The 12,992-nt window shown below is 53.9% G+C and overlaps 1 protein-coding gene across 1 annotated transcript in view; it reads right to left on the minus strand.

Moving 5' to 3' along the window:
* WWP2 (WW domain containing E3 ubiquitin protein ligase 2) overlaps positions 1-12,992 on the minus strand; it is a 143,608-nt gene that overhangs the window by 3,523 nt on the left and 127,093 nt on the right. Inside the window, exons 11-21 of the mRNA XM_005896501.3 lie at positions 11,927-11,981; positions 8,402-8,483; positions 7,678-7,806; positions 7,011-7,086; positions 6,645-6,716; positions 6,327-6,415; positions 4,112-4,271; positions 2,775-2,908; positions 2,405-2,545; positions 1,587-1,707; positions 1,143-1,247 (exon numbers count right to left, since the gene is read on the minus strand). Coding sequence (XP_005896563.1) covers positions 1,143-1,247; positions 1,587-1,707; positions 2,405-2,545; positions 2,775-2,908; positions 4,112-4,271; positions 6,327-6,415; positions 6,645-6,716; positions 7,011-7,086; positions 7,678-7,806; positions 8,402-8,483; positions 11,927-11,981 — 1,164 coding nt within the window. The remainder of the gene's footprint in view (positions 1-1,142; positions 1,248-1,586; positions 1,708-2,404; positions 2,546-2,774; positions 2,909-4,111; positions 4,272-6,326; positions 6,416-6,644; positions 6,717-7,010; positions 7,087-7,677; positions 7,807-8,401; positions 8,484-11,926; positions 11,982-12,992) is intronic.

Raw genomic sequence — 12,992 nt, forward strand, 5'->3', positions numbered from 1 at the left:
AGGCAGAGTCAGGGCCCACTCAGCCTAGCACTTCACCCTGACCTGTAACCCTGCAATGAGCCAGGGCCCCTCTTTGGGGCTGAGAACATGGAGCCCCAGCATGGTCTGTGGGGGTGGGTGACAGTTACTCCCTGGGAAACCCCAAAGCCGCTCTAAGAGGCTGTGTGTATACATCATTCCCACCAGTCTATGTGACAGCTCTTGGTTCCAGGCCAAAAATTCTCTTCCTCATCCAAGTTCCACTTTTTAAAAAAATATGTATTTATTTAGCTACATCGGGTCTTGGTTGCCTCATGCAGAATCTTTCGTTGTGGCACACGGACTCTCCAGTTGTGGCCAGTGAGCTTAGTTGCCCTGCAGCACGCGGGACCTTAGCTCCCATACCAGGGGTCGAACCAGCGTCCCCTGCACCATAAGGTGGGCGCTTAAGCACTGAACCACGAGGGAAGTCCCCCAAGTTCCATCTTTAAAAACATACAAAGGATGAGACTGACTGCTTTAATAGGTGTGAGATTTCTTTCTGAGGGAAATGAAATGCACTGTAATTCAACAGTGGTGATTGTGGGCACAGCACTGTCAGAAGCCATTGTAAGAGCCACTCCAAACACTTAATGTGGCAAATTTTATGGTATGTGAACTTCACCTCCACAGAAACCCTACCTCTGCTCGTTCTTTTTTATGTACGCTATACCGCACAGTGATAACAACAACAAGACCCGCACATACAAAGCAACTGACTCCTTATATGCAGGACAAGGAGCTCTTTCAGTTTCTCTGGAGCCAAGCCCACGCTTTCCGTTCCACCCAGCTGGAGACCACATGACCTACAAGAACTTTCCTCCCTGCTCATGGCCCCGTCCCCACCAGCCCGCACACCAGCATCCAAGGCTGGCCCACTGCCAGCAACACCTCCTGTCGAATGCAGCGGCCACAACCCAGCTCCTATCATCCCAAGACTGGGTTTCTCCCCTCCTTTTGGGAGTTGGGGGAGGCGAGGAGAGTGTCAAAGACGAGGAAGACGTGATGACACAACAAGCGTCCAAAAGCTTGGGGTCCAATCTGGTCTCGCTTCCTGGGGGTACTGCCCAAACACGCCTGCCCAGAGCCTCTGCGCTTACTGTGGGGACAGACCCAGGGCCCACCTGCCAGAACCACTGGATCTGCTTGCTGTTCTTGGTGTAGTGCCGGTAGATGGTGTGCTTCTGCCAGTCGCTCAGGTCTATCTCCTGCATGCCGCACAGCATCAGCTACGGAGGAGAGAGGGGTTGTCAGGCACCCAGCACCAGCCCCGTCCTCACGGCACACACAGCCCCATCTACTCCCTGGCAGGAGGAAGCACCCCACACGTCTCTGTCGGCAGTTTTAACAGTATGGGTAGCCCAAGTCTTGCATGACAACCCCTTGCAAACAAGAGCCCAGGTAAGGACAGGTGCGAGACCCAAATTAACCATATGTGCCTGCTGATGCCATCCTGGGAGAGCATGGGGTTTTACTGGTGAGTTGCTATGGGTGCTCGGTGAGGCTATCAAAGGGCAGGACAGCCCCAGGGGCCGGGGGTTCAGGGTCCCCACAAACTCAGCTCTCACCTCCAGCTCTTTCTCATCAAAGTAGCGCAACCACTCCAGGGGGGCCACCTCATTGAAGCCATCCAGGAAGGCTTTGGTCTGCTCTTCCACGCCCCGGGTGAAACGCCAGTCGGTCAGCAGCCTGAAACCAAGACTGACCGTCGGGGGAGCCCGAGACTCACTCCTCTGGGGCAGCTCAGGGTCTGCTGGGAGGTGGCCACTGCTGGCAGCAAGGAGGCAGCCGAGAGCCGAGCTGGGCAGGCGGGACACCCGGGCAACTTCGGCCCCAGAGCACAGCCCTTAAAACCTCACAGTAACCCACAGACATCTGAATCTTCAACATCTCCTCCTCTGCTCCTCCCGTCACCGCTGACTGAAGCTCAGATGAACGGGGGTTAAAAGCCTGGCCCAAGGGACCTGAAGTGAACGGGCATGTTCATGTACAATCCCACAGGTGACAGTGGCTTTAAGCAGGCAGAGCACACGTGCCCTTTCAGTTAGGAGAACAAAGGAGTCGTCGAACTTTTATGCCTCTTCAAAGAAATTCTGTCCTGCGGTCATGAATCTATGACTTGGGAACAAGGAGCACCCAGGGGCTGAACAGAGGGCCTTGGGCTCTGGCTACCTGGCTCTGGCCAGCACATCACTGCCACGGCAGCCATCTAAGGTCAGTGCAAAACGGAAGGTTCTTCCCATCCCTGGAGACCCACGGGCCACACGAGGGGGCCTAGCTGAAGACAGTGCCCCGGGATAAGAGCGTGAGGCTCTTTCTCTGCGGCCGGCTGTGTCTCTGCCCCCACCTCCCGGGCCCCGCCGGCTCCCTAGAGCTTTCGACTCACATGATGTACTCTTCCTTGTTCTCCTCTGTCACTCGGATGCTCTCGCCCCCTTCCTTCAGCTCATGGGTTGTCACCTTGCCCAGGATCTCCATATCCTGGATGAAGTACAGCTCTAGGCCGCACTCCTCCAGGTTGTTCTCTCTGAGGGCACAAGAGACCAAGAGGGAAGCTGTCTGTCTTAGAAGGGTCTTCCCTCAGTCCTGCCCCGTCACTCACTCTCAGTGCCCATGGGACACAAGGATTCCCAGGTGGCCTAGAGCCCAGAACAGCGTCCCAGGACAGGGGGACCTAGAAGCTGGGCGTCTCCACCCGCCTACTACCCACCCAGACACCCCTCCTCTCCCAGCACCGGGCAACAGAGGGGACCCACTTGATCCAGACAATGGAGTTGTAGAATTCAGGGTCAATGGATTCCAGGTCTTTCAGGGTCGGTCTCTTGTTTAGCATCCGCTTGTAGAAAGGGAGTGTGAAGCCTGTATCAATGAACTTTCCATGGTACAGAGCCTGGGGACAGAAGAGGCACAGCAGAGAGGTCTGGTTTTCCTCAGATGCCCCATATCAGAGCCCAGCTACTGCTCCCTGCGGTCCTGAGCATCTGGCTCTCCCAGGGGTCTGAAGGCTAGGTCTGTAGCCCTCTTGGTCCCACCTGCAGACCACAAGGACCCACCTCTGGCCCTCTGCGTGCCCACCAGCCCCTCGCTCTAGCAGAGGTCTGCCTCCAACGCACACAGAGGAGATTCGCTCAGCACAGCCCCAGGTGGCGGCCCTGACTCACTGCTGCTCAGAGCTGAGCAGCAGAGGCAGCCAAAAATAATGCAGACGCCCCTGCTGCTGCTGGCGGGCCAGCAGTGAGTAATAGTCTAGGGTTTTACTGGTCTGTCCTGTCAGCCACAGGGCCAGGCGGGTCTCTAGACCTGGGAAGAATGTGCCCACTTCCTGAGCCCAAGCACCTTGGCCAAGAACCTCCAGACAAAGGCAAGGGACATACTTAGTCATGGGCTCCTGGGTCCTCCTGAGAGGGGAGCAGGGCTGACGCTCACTCAGGAAGTGAGAGGAAGAAGCAAAGGCAAATTAGTAGTGAAAGCTCTCCAACGACCAAACGTGGCAGAGGGACTGGGCCTTCCATGGGCTCCCCTTTCTCCATCCTGGGTCTCGGTGCTCACGAGGTACTCAACCGGATGCATACAAGGTGACGCCCTTTCCAAATTTACACTGTGCTCCTGTTTCTACATAAATACAAACGCCCAACTCCCCATCCCTGCTCTTCCCTCCTCCTGCCAGATGACTCCAACATCTTGCACCAGTCGATCAACTAGGGCCCTGTTCTCAGCTAGTGTAGATTCCCCATCCCCTTCCAGAAGGCCCAAGTCTCAGTCAGACACTCCCAGACACCGCCACCCAGCTCACGGCAACACCCAGAGACGGCCCGTCATCCCCCACCCTTGACAGCACATGCACTGAGTGTTAAGTGAAGACTTTGATCCGGGGACCCTGGGCTTTCTCTTGACAAGTCCTACACAAATGAACGTGAAAACCTCTTCAGTGCTCTGGACTATTTCCAGAACTCTCACTAGCTTTCTGCATCTTTAGTGAGTTCTGTAAAGATGAGGGCAGAGCTCAGAGAGTGGGCACCCAGCCTTCAGAGCTGCTGGTGGTCTACAGGTCTGTGACTGCACTCCCTGGAGGTCTGATAACAGCGAATCTTACCATGGCGATGAATCGGCCGATAAAGCGGAAGTAGGTGAGGTGGTCGGGGTTGATGGAGGAGGCAGGGTTGATCTGCAGGCAGTAGTTGTTCTTCCCGGCGTATTCAAATAAACAGTACATGGGGTTGAGCACCTCGTGGGACAAGAGGAAAAACCACTCTCTATGAGAGAAGAGAGAGGAAAACAGGACTAATGGATCACACCCTGCTCACCTGCTCTGCAGGCACGAGTCTCTTCTGCCGTCAAACAGTACATAGTCTGGAGACATGCATCCTGGAGAGGCAGCCCCACTGCGATCAGCCCTGGGCTAACCTCTGTGAACAGGGCAGGGTCAGACCTAGGATGAATCAGAACAACTGCACTGGACAACAATGCTCAGGCAAACCCGTGTGTGTGAGTGTTGGCTCCAGGTGCTGTATTCTGGGGCTTTCCTTCTGATATCCAGAGCATCTAATGGCAAAGGGGCTCCTTGTATTCTGGGTTGCCATGCACAGTTGTGTAGACTGTGCACTGCACAAGGACATGACGTTAAAATACCATAGGTGTGTACATTTGTCACAACAAATTTCCTGCAAACAGCATCAAGCTGCATTTTTTTCCTAATAAAACCAGTATATTGTGACCATTTTCAACACAGAAGTGTCTTGAGAAAGGACATTTTTTTCTAAATCTTGCAAAAGGGCTCTACGACCAGCAGTCACCCTGCTTCCACCCTACCTAAGCAGTCTAATATAAATACACAGTAATGTGTTCCTAATCTTTGATGCAGGACAATTCTGTTCATCAGGTTGTGTCTACACCTCACTCCCACCACCCCACCATCCCTTCACCCCAGACCCACCACCATACCCTTCCCCGTATGTCCACAAATTCATCTGAACCAACGCCCACACCTTAGCATCTCTTTGCACCCTAGGTACAAGCCTCAAGCCAGAATTCAGAGTCCTTTGAGGCTTGAGCTACACAAGCAGGGGGACGTCCCAAGGGGGGCCAGTCCCTGGCTGCTGGGCTGTTTGTGGCCAGGCAGACGAGGAATCTCTTCGATGCAGAGGGTGCCCCGGTATCCTGTCCGTGGTTCTACCCTGTGGTAGAACAGCATGACGTAACCTACCATAGGGTAAAACCACTGGCAGGACACAGAGAGACAGACACACACGGGGCGGGAGCCACACCACCAAGGAGAGCCTAGAGAGGAGGTCACCACGGTCACCATGGAAGAAAAAGAGCAATCGATCCACGGGGGCCAACACAGAGGGCAACGCCACCAGCACAGACAGGACCAGGAGCGAGTTAACCCAACACCAAGCGAGAAGACGTCCCCACACTGAGAGAGGCCAGCAGGCTGAACGGTCACTGCAGCCAAGACGCTTCTCCTCTCTGCCGGGGCCCTCATGCCCCATCGTCCAACGCAACATTTTGCCAGAGAATCTATTAACTTTTGTAGCAGCACTGGGGTGAGGGCAAGACAATGCTTTGAGTTCTTTTTAGGAGTATATCATTTGTTTTCATTTTATTGTCACTGTGCACGTGACATGCAGCTGAGTATTGATCAATACCCTTTGGATTGGGACACAGCTTATATATGCCAGATCTACGCCAAGACCCCCAGGTGATTCCACCCCAGCTGCCTCAAGAGGAAGTGAAGTCCAGGGTCTATTCCAATGGACAACCACTTAATACCGGTATCTAACCACTGCCCACTGGTGCGACTAGATGGGGTAAAGTAAAGAAATAATGACAGGTTGGTTGGTAAAGAACCATTGTTCTCAACAAGGACCTACTGTACAGCACAGGGAACTCTGTTCAAATGGTGTGTGGCAGCCTGTATGGGAGGGGGGTTTGGAGGAAAATGGATACATGTATATGGACGGGTGAGTCCCTTTACTGTTCACCTAAAACTATCACAACAGTTTCATTGACTATACCCCAATACAAAATAAAAAATTTTTTAAAAAGAGCCATCATCCTGAACCCCTCCCCTAGAAACCACCCCCCGGCCTCCCCTTGACCCAGCAACTAGAGAGCTGATGCCTAGCCCAGAAGAGGACCCCAGGACCCAGTTCTCATGCCCCTCCGGACCACCCACACTCCTGCCCACTCCTGAAGGTGCAGGAGAGCTTTGGCAACTGTCTGAGAAAGGAAGCAGCTTCCTGGCTGGGTGCCCTGCAGCTTGGGGAAGCAGGGTGCAGGACGGCCTTTCAGGGCTCCCAGCTCACCTGGCGATGCCCCCGTAGTCCAGGCCCTCCTCGCCACGCATGATGATGTAGAGCCGGCGGCGCAGATCATACGGTTTCATGTTCATGATCTGGGGAGACAGAAGGTCGTGGCCAGCCAGCCATTCTCCCTTCCATGGCAGGCCAGGGGCAGGCGACCAGGGACTCCCAGGCCTGCTCTTCAGCTGATCCCCCATAACCAAGGCCCACGCTTTGAAAACCATATCATGCGGGCTTAAAGGGCCACACAAGAGAAGACAGGGTGGTAGCAGAGGGCCTTGTCCCTGCCCCGGGTCTTAGACTCAGTGATTATTCTCTAACCTGTTGGAAAGAATCCTCAAAAAGTGTCTGCCTGGAAACGCTGATCTTCACGTGGCTGGGGAGAGCATTTGACTGAAAAGAAAAGGAAAACAGAGACCTCAAATTGGGGCATTGGTGGTAACTATATTCAATCTGATCAGTTGTCTGTTGAATAGGCTTCCCCTACCACCTACCCCCGGGTTTGGGGGGTAGAGAACTTGGTCCCCTAGGAATGGAAGACAATGTCACATAACTGCTCAGAGTGAGACAAGTGACCTGCTCCCACCTAAGACACAAGTGTTCCAACGCCTGCAATTAGGCTAGGAAACTGCTGAAATGACTCTGTAACCCCAATCTCCAGGGGGAGGCCCCAGTACCAGAACTCACATGGCAGAGGAAACGGAATTGGTGATACTTCCACCGAAAACTTCGGTCGTAGGCGCCAGGGGAACCTTGTTTCGTCCTGGGAAGAGCAAAGTTGTTCTGGAATCCACGAGATTTCTCAAAACTTGGCAACATATTTGCCCTAAGGAAAGCTACTGCTCTGTTAATTTAGAGACGAGTAAAGTAAAGCATAAAAGAAAGGAAGGGACTGCCACTAAGATCTTCTGTAGACTTGAAGGTTAAAAAGAAAACCTAGAAATAAAGCCAGACCTCTTGCTTTTAGGGAAAGACCACCGGTGTTAGTCTCAATAGAGAAGCCCCTTCCCGCCCCATCGCCACTGGCGTGGCACCAAAACTGGCCACTAGAGGGTGGTAAGAGCAGCTCTACTAGGCCTAAGCTAACAGTGATGTCACCTGCGCAGAGTCCTCGGTGCTGGTGCTCAGGCGCTCAGTCTTGTCCGACTCTTTGTGACCCCATGGACTGTAGTCCGCCAGGCTCCTCTGTCCATGGGATTTTACAGGCAAGAATACTGGAGTGGGTTGCCATTTCCTTCTCCAGGGGATCTTCCTGACCCGGGGATTGAACCCATGTCTCTTTTGTCTCCTACGTTGGTAGACAGATTCTTTACGACTAGCGCCACCTGGGAAGCCCTACGTGCCAAGTCCTTACCCTGACTCAAACCCCGGGCGAGGATCCTTAAAGGTGGTGGTGCGGGTATTGTGGTCCACGAAGTAGCGCACCCCCTCGCTGGTGTACTTCATCTCCCACCCTGGGGGCAGAGCCGGCTCCTGGATCATCCTGGAAACACCGGAAGAGAGGGGCTGCAGGGCCTCATATCTCACCTTCTGGGCATCCATGCTAAGGGGGCAGGGGTCCCCAGAAGGCTGGAGCTGCCTTCTCTCTGCTTTTACCCAGGACCCGCACAGGCCTCAAGGAAATGTACTTGGCAATACCCAAGGTCTGCAGCGGAGAGAGACCATTACTGTCCCAAGGCGCAAAGAATCCCCACCCTGGGTGGATGGCCGTGGCCTGAGCAGCCACCAGCAATCCCAAGACATCAAGTGCCCCATCCCAGACTAGCTTCTGGGGGGTGGGTAGTAGAGGAGTATTGGGGTGGGGGGCAGTTCTCACATAACCCTTCTGAAATCACTTCAGCAGCAGCTTGTACAACAGAGACCAGCAACACCAGCCAGTCAGGCCACGCTGCAGCCATGAGGAAGGCCAACGTAAGGTGCCACTTTCAAGCTCTCACTATATCGTGAGGGTCTGGGGGCACTTGTGTGTGCTTAAAGGTCCCAGAACATCAGCCACGGAGGCCAAATACAGCGCGAGGCCACCAGGCCAACGGAGGTGCACAGGGCCCACCCAGAGCCCTCCCGGCCTAAGTCCTCACCCCTGCGTGCGAGGGTCTTCCCACTGGGTGGTGCGTGTGTTGTGGTTCACGTAATACACCCGTCCGTTGTCCTGTCTCTTCTCTGCCGGGGAGGAGAAAGAAAAGTGGACGCTCAGATTGAGGCACGCTGAGCCCATGTCCTCTCCCCTCTGGCTCCCACCTCCTGGGTGCTAGGTCTGCATCTCTGCCTCTGTCCCCACCCTGTTAGAGAAGTTTAACCAGCGCAAGCCTGGCTCACTCGTGTCTGTCACTGGCGAAAAAAAGGACAAAAAGGATCTTTCCCTACTGGGGAGCAGGGGAGGGGTATACACGTTTTCAACTCAAGATGAAGCACCGTCTTCGGTTGGTTTGCTGGAGGGAAGCGGGCGGTGTGGCAACACAGAGGGGGAGCAGGCCAGCTGAAACCAGAGGCGTAATTGCATCCAGCTGTGTGCAAAGTGCAGACACAGCCCAGCCTCCCCTCGACCCTGGCGCCCACCCCAGTCCATCACGGCTACTCTCTGGTCCTCGGATGCAGCCAACCTAGGCATCCCTGTCCCATAGGCAGGGTCACTGGGGGCACGGGGGGGAGGCTGCCTTTTCCCTCATACCTCTCTGCTCAGCACCACCGGGCCTCTGTACCCTCCTGCTTAAAGGCAAAGTTTGGTTCTCAAACTCCCACATCCCAGCAAAATCTCTATGTTGTGCATACATGCAGACACCTGGGGCTGTGGGCGTCCTGGTATTATTCCTACGTGTGTGCTTCAAGAGGGGCAGTGTCTGGTGAGCTCAGACATACTTTCTCCTTTGGACAATATTTACTCTCTGGCCCTTTACTGCTGTACTAACGATGACTCTGAGTTGTTTGAGGGAGAAAGTATGGGCTGCAGGGGCAAGCTCAACTCTAGCTGGTGATTCTGAGAGGGACTGAAGGGGGCACCCACTGGTTCCAGGTGGATGGCAGGCAAGATAGAGCTCACCTTTCCCAACTTAAAAGTTTCTCGGCTTTCAACACTGTTTCTGTCCTGAAAACAAACAATGTGCATGGCCCTCCCTCTTTACTGATGACAGGGAGAAATTAAAGAAATAAAAATAATCAGTTCCAGAAGCTACAGGGAACCCAAAAGCTGAAAAAGATCCAGAACTATGGAGCCCAGCCCCCACCCCTTGAGCAGCAGCCTGCAATGTTCACAGTATCAACCAAGGGTCCTGGTCCCTGTCTGCCTTACCTGGTATCCATTACTTGATGGAAATTTCAAAAAACAACAGACAAAAGGAAAAGAAAGAAAAGAAGGTGCCTGGGATTATGACAGAGCTCCCATCACCTCAGAACAGCCTGTGGGACTGTTCCACAGAGGACTGGCTTCCTGACAGGGTTGTGAGGGGATCAGGGAGCCACTCCCAGCCCAGAAGCTTCTGCTATGAACTAGACTGTCCACGTATTCTTGGCCAAGGACCAAAGCCAAGCCTGGGGGATCTGTCCAGCCAGCCGATGCCACTGTCACTACGTGAGGGCCTCCCATGGCCCATGGGAACCACCTTGCTGCATACAACGTGGTGGTTTGAGGGCTGGGAAAGTCCTTAAACATCTTAGCCCAACTTCATCTAGGAAGAAAGGGACTCGGGAGCATTCAGTCACACACCCAGGGTCAGAGGAGCTGAGACGACGTGGATCTAAACCTAAGGTGTCCGGACCCCTGGGTCAGTGCTTGGGGAGAACGTGGAGTCTCTGCTGGAGGAGCCGAAAGGGACCCGGGACTGAGCACAGTAGACTCAAGAGCAGGCTTGCCCTAAACGCAACTCTCCTTTGGTTTTGCTATTCTTAGACTCTTAACTTTCCCTGGGGAGATGGGCCCTGGGGAAGCCAACACAAAGCCCAGAGGACTCCATCAGGAAGGTTCCCGGGCCCTTGGCCAGATGCTCCTTTTCCTCTCAGTTTCACATCATCACAGTCTTGTGTGTTTTCCTGATCATTCGTAAAATAGTGCTGACTCCAGCCATGGCTCCTATTCCCATCTCAGCTATTTCACACCTGGCATCTGGGAGCTGTTCTCAAGACCCCACTGCAGCTCCTACTTGGTGATCATCATTTAGCAGAACTGGTATGGAAACAAACCACTTGACTCTAGGGATCCAGGAACAACTCTGGGATCCCCACTGTAGGTCACAGGGTCTGCCAGATAGCTTTACACAATTCTCATTTCATCTGATGAGTCCTTTCCTGCCCAGCCAGGGAACCTATTTGACCTGCTCATGTTTGACTTGCTGTCAAACTCTGAGACAACAATGAACTATGACCTTTCATTCTTTCAGGGAGTCAGATGGATCACCTGTGTGACTAAGGGATTCCTGAGCTGAAAATCAAGAACTAAATGGGGGGACCTCACTAACAGATATATCCCACTAGAAGGACTAGAGGGTCTTTGCAGTGCCCTGGAATGCAGTGGTAATTGACTAAGTGATACCCTAGGGGTCTCTGGGGGTTGATGTAACCCCATAAATTATGACCAGGCAGTAGTTGTGTCTGCATCAACAGGATCCAGCTCACAAGCTGCACTTTTCAGGTGATGCTCATCCTATCATTGTCAGCTCCTTTGTTGGGAAGCACACCCCTGCCCAACTTCACACCACCTGTGAACACCACCGAACCGGCGTTCACTGTCTCCTGCAGGCCTAACAAACAAATTAAACCCGACATATGCCAAGTTTTGCAAAGTCTGCCCTCTTCAGCTCCCAAGGACTCTCGGCATATATACTGAACAAAACCCTGACCCAGATCAGAGCTGCAGAATGCGCTGAGTCCCACCATCTCTCATGACCGCTTTTGGCACAGCCACTCCTTCCCAAAATAGTCATAAGGCCCACCATCTCTCTCAGGTCACGGCTGTCCATCCCTCTAACTCATTACTGGCCAACGACACGAAGGACTTGGGATTCTCCAGTGACAGGGAGAATCCAGCATGGCATTATAAACTAGCAATGGTACACTTTCCTAATGTCAGCAGCCCACACTCAACTCTCTCATCTGCTTCCCTCTGGCCCCTTTCACAGCCATTTATCACAAGTAAAAAGATGGCTTCCATGATTCAAAATCGAGCTGAAATCCTCCACCATCTCAACTGCAAAGAAAGGTATGGTAAGGTGTCTCAGCAGACAGCCACAGACCTACAAATGCATCTAGGAATCAGCCAGTGTCACAATGCCTTCACCACATAGGATGGATTCTTGAGGGGGCACCCTGAAAGTCAGCACTGCAACCCAACAGTCCCATGGCTGCTGGGACATTTCTTGCATAGGGTCAGGCGCCTGCAGTGATGGCGGAGGAGGTGTTCCGGGGGTGCAGGAGAGCTCGGCTATTTTCCCCACCTTCCAGCCCCATCGCCTGCAACTGTTCCAGCTGGGCATCCCTGGAGGGTGTGCTGGAAAGAGTCGAAACAGGGGAACGGAGGCAGAAGAATGAGGAAGACGCATGGGGAAAGAGGACAGAGCGCCATGGAGCCATCAGCTGACGCCCTGAGGGTACAGAACAGAGAACTCAATACTTACCCCAGCCGGAAGGGAGCGGGCCCAGTGGGTCATGGTCAGTGGAAGCACTCGAAGACTAAACACAGAAACACAGCAAAACACAGGGGTTAAAAAAAAAAGCCGCTGGATAAAAATAAACCAATCGATCAAAATTAAAACTGCCAAGGACTAGTTTCCACATTTCAGCACTTTGCAGAGCAAACAGTGGGGCCTTAGGTGGCATCTGCTCCTCTCCAAAGTCTTCTTCTTCTTCGAAGGAAAAAACCCCAAAAGAACCCTGCACACTGAGGGCCGGGACAGGTAGTGAAGAGGGTGGAGCGAGGGGGAGGGAGAGGTGTGCAGGTGAAGGTGAGCCGAGGCCCGGAGCGGGCCCCAGGCGTGGCAGGAGGGCCCGGAGCAGGGCTGCCCGGCAAGCTCGGCCTGGTGCCTCCTCTCAGCTCCTGCTCAGGGCAGCCAAGGCGACTGAAATCACCACCACCACCTCCAACTTTCTCCAAGAACCACACACGGGAGGGGAAAAAATATCGCAGGCCTTTCCAATGAAATCATTCCCACAAGCCCTGCCCACGCCCAGAGCTTCCTGGCTGGGGGCTGGGCCCTCCTCCCTCCACCCCACTCCTGGGTGCGCAGGGAGAGGGAGCAGCCGTGTGTGCGACGGACTGAGGGCACATTCAGGCCCCGGGCCCCTCACCTCCCCCAGGAACGCTTGGCTTCCCTTCACAAAGCACCTTTATTCTCCTCCGGCCTGAACCTGAAGTTGTTCAGTGTTCTGTGGGCGCCTGTCTGGGGAGGTGGGGCTGGGGGCGAGGTGGTGAGAGAGAAGGGGAGACAGGAGAAAGAAAGAAAGAAGCAGGGTTGGGGAGGCTGACTCCAGGCCTTGAGGGTTACTGTTTACATTAGAGCCCCCCAGCCCCTGCCTAATTCTGCTGTGGGGTCCCTGGGGCCAGGCTGCAGCGGCCCGAGAGTTCTCATATCCTGCGGGGAAGGGGGGGCTGTCAAAGACTCTTCAGAGTGAAATAAAACAAGCATTGTTCCCTGCTTGCTTTCTCTCTTTCTGTTGTTTTTTTTTTTTTTTCTTCTTCTTCTT

Source organism: Bos mutus, chromosome 18 (genome assembly GCF_027580195.1).
Source record: "Bos mutus isolate GX-2022 chromosome 18, NWIPB_WYAK_1.1, whole genome shotgun sequence".
In the NCBI taxonomy this organism is placed as follows: Eukaryota; Metazoa; Chordata; class Mammalia; order Artiodactyla; family Bovidae; genus Bos; species Bos mutus.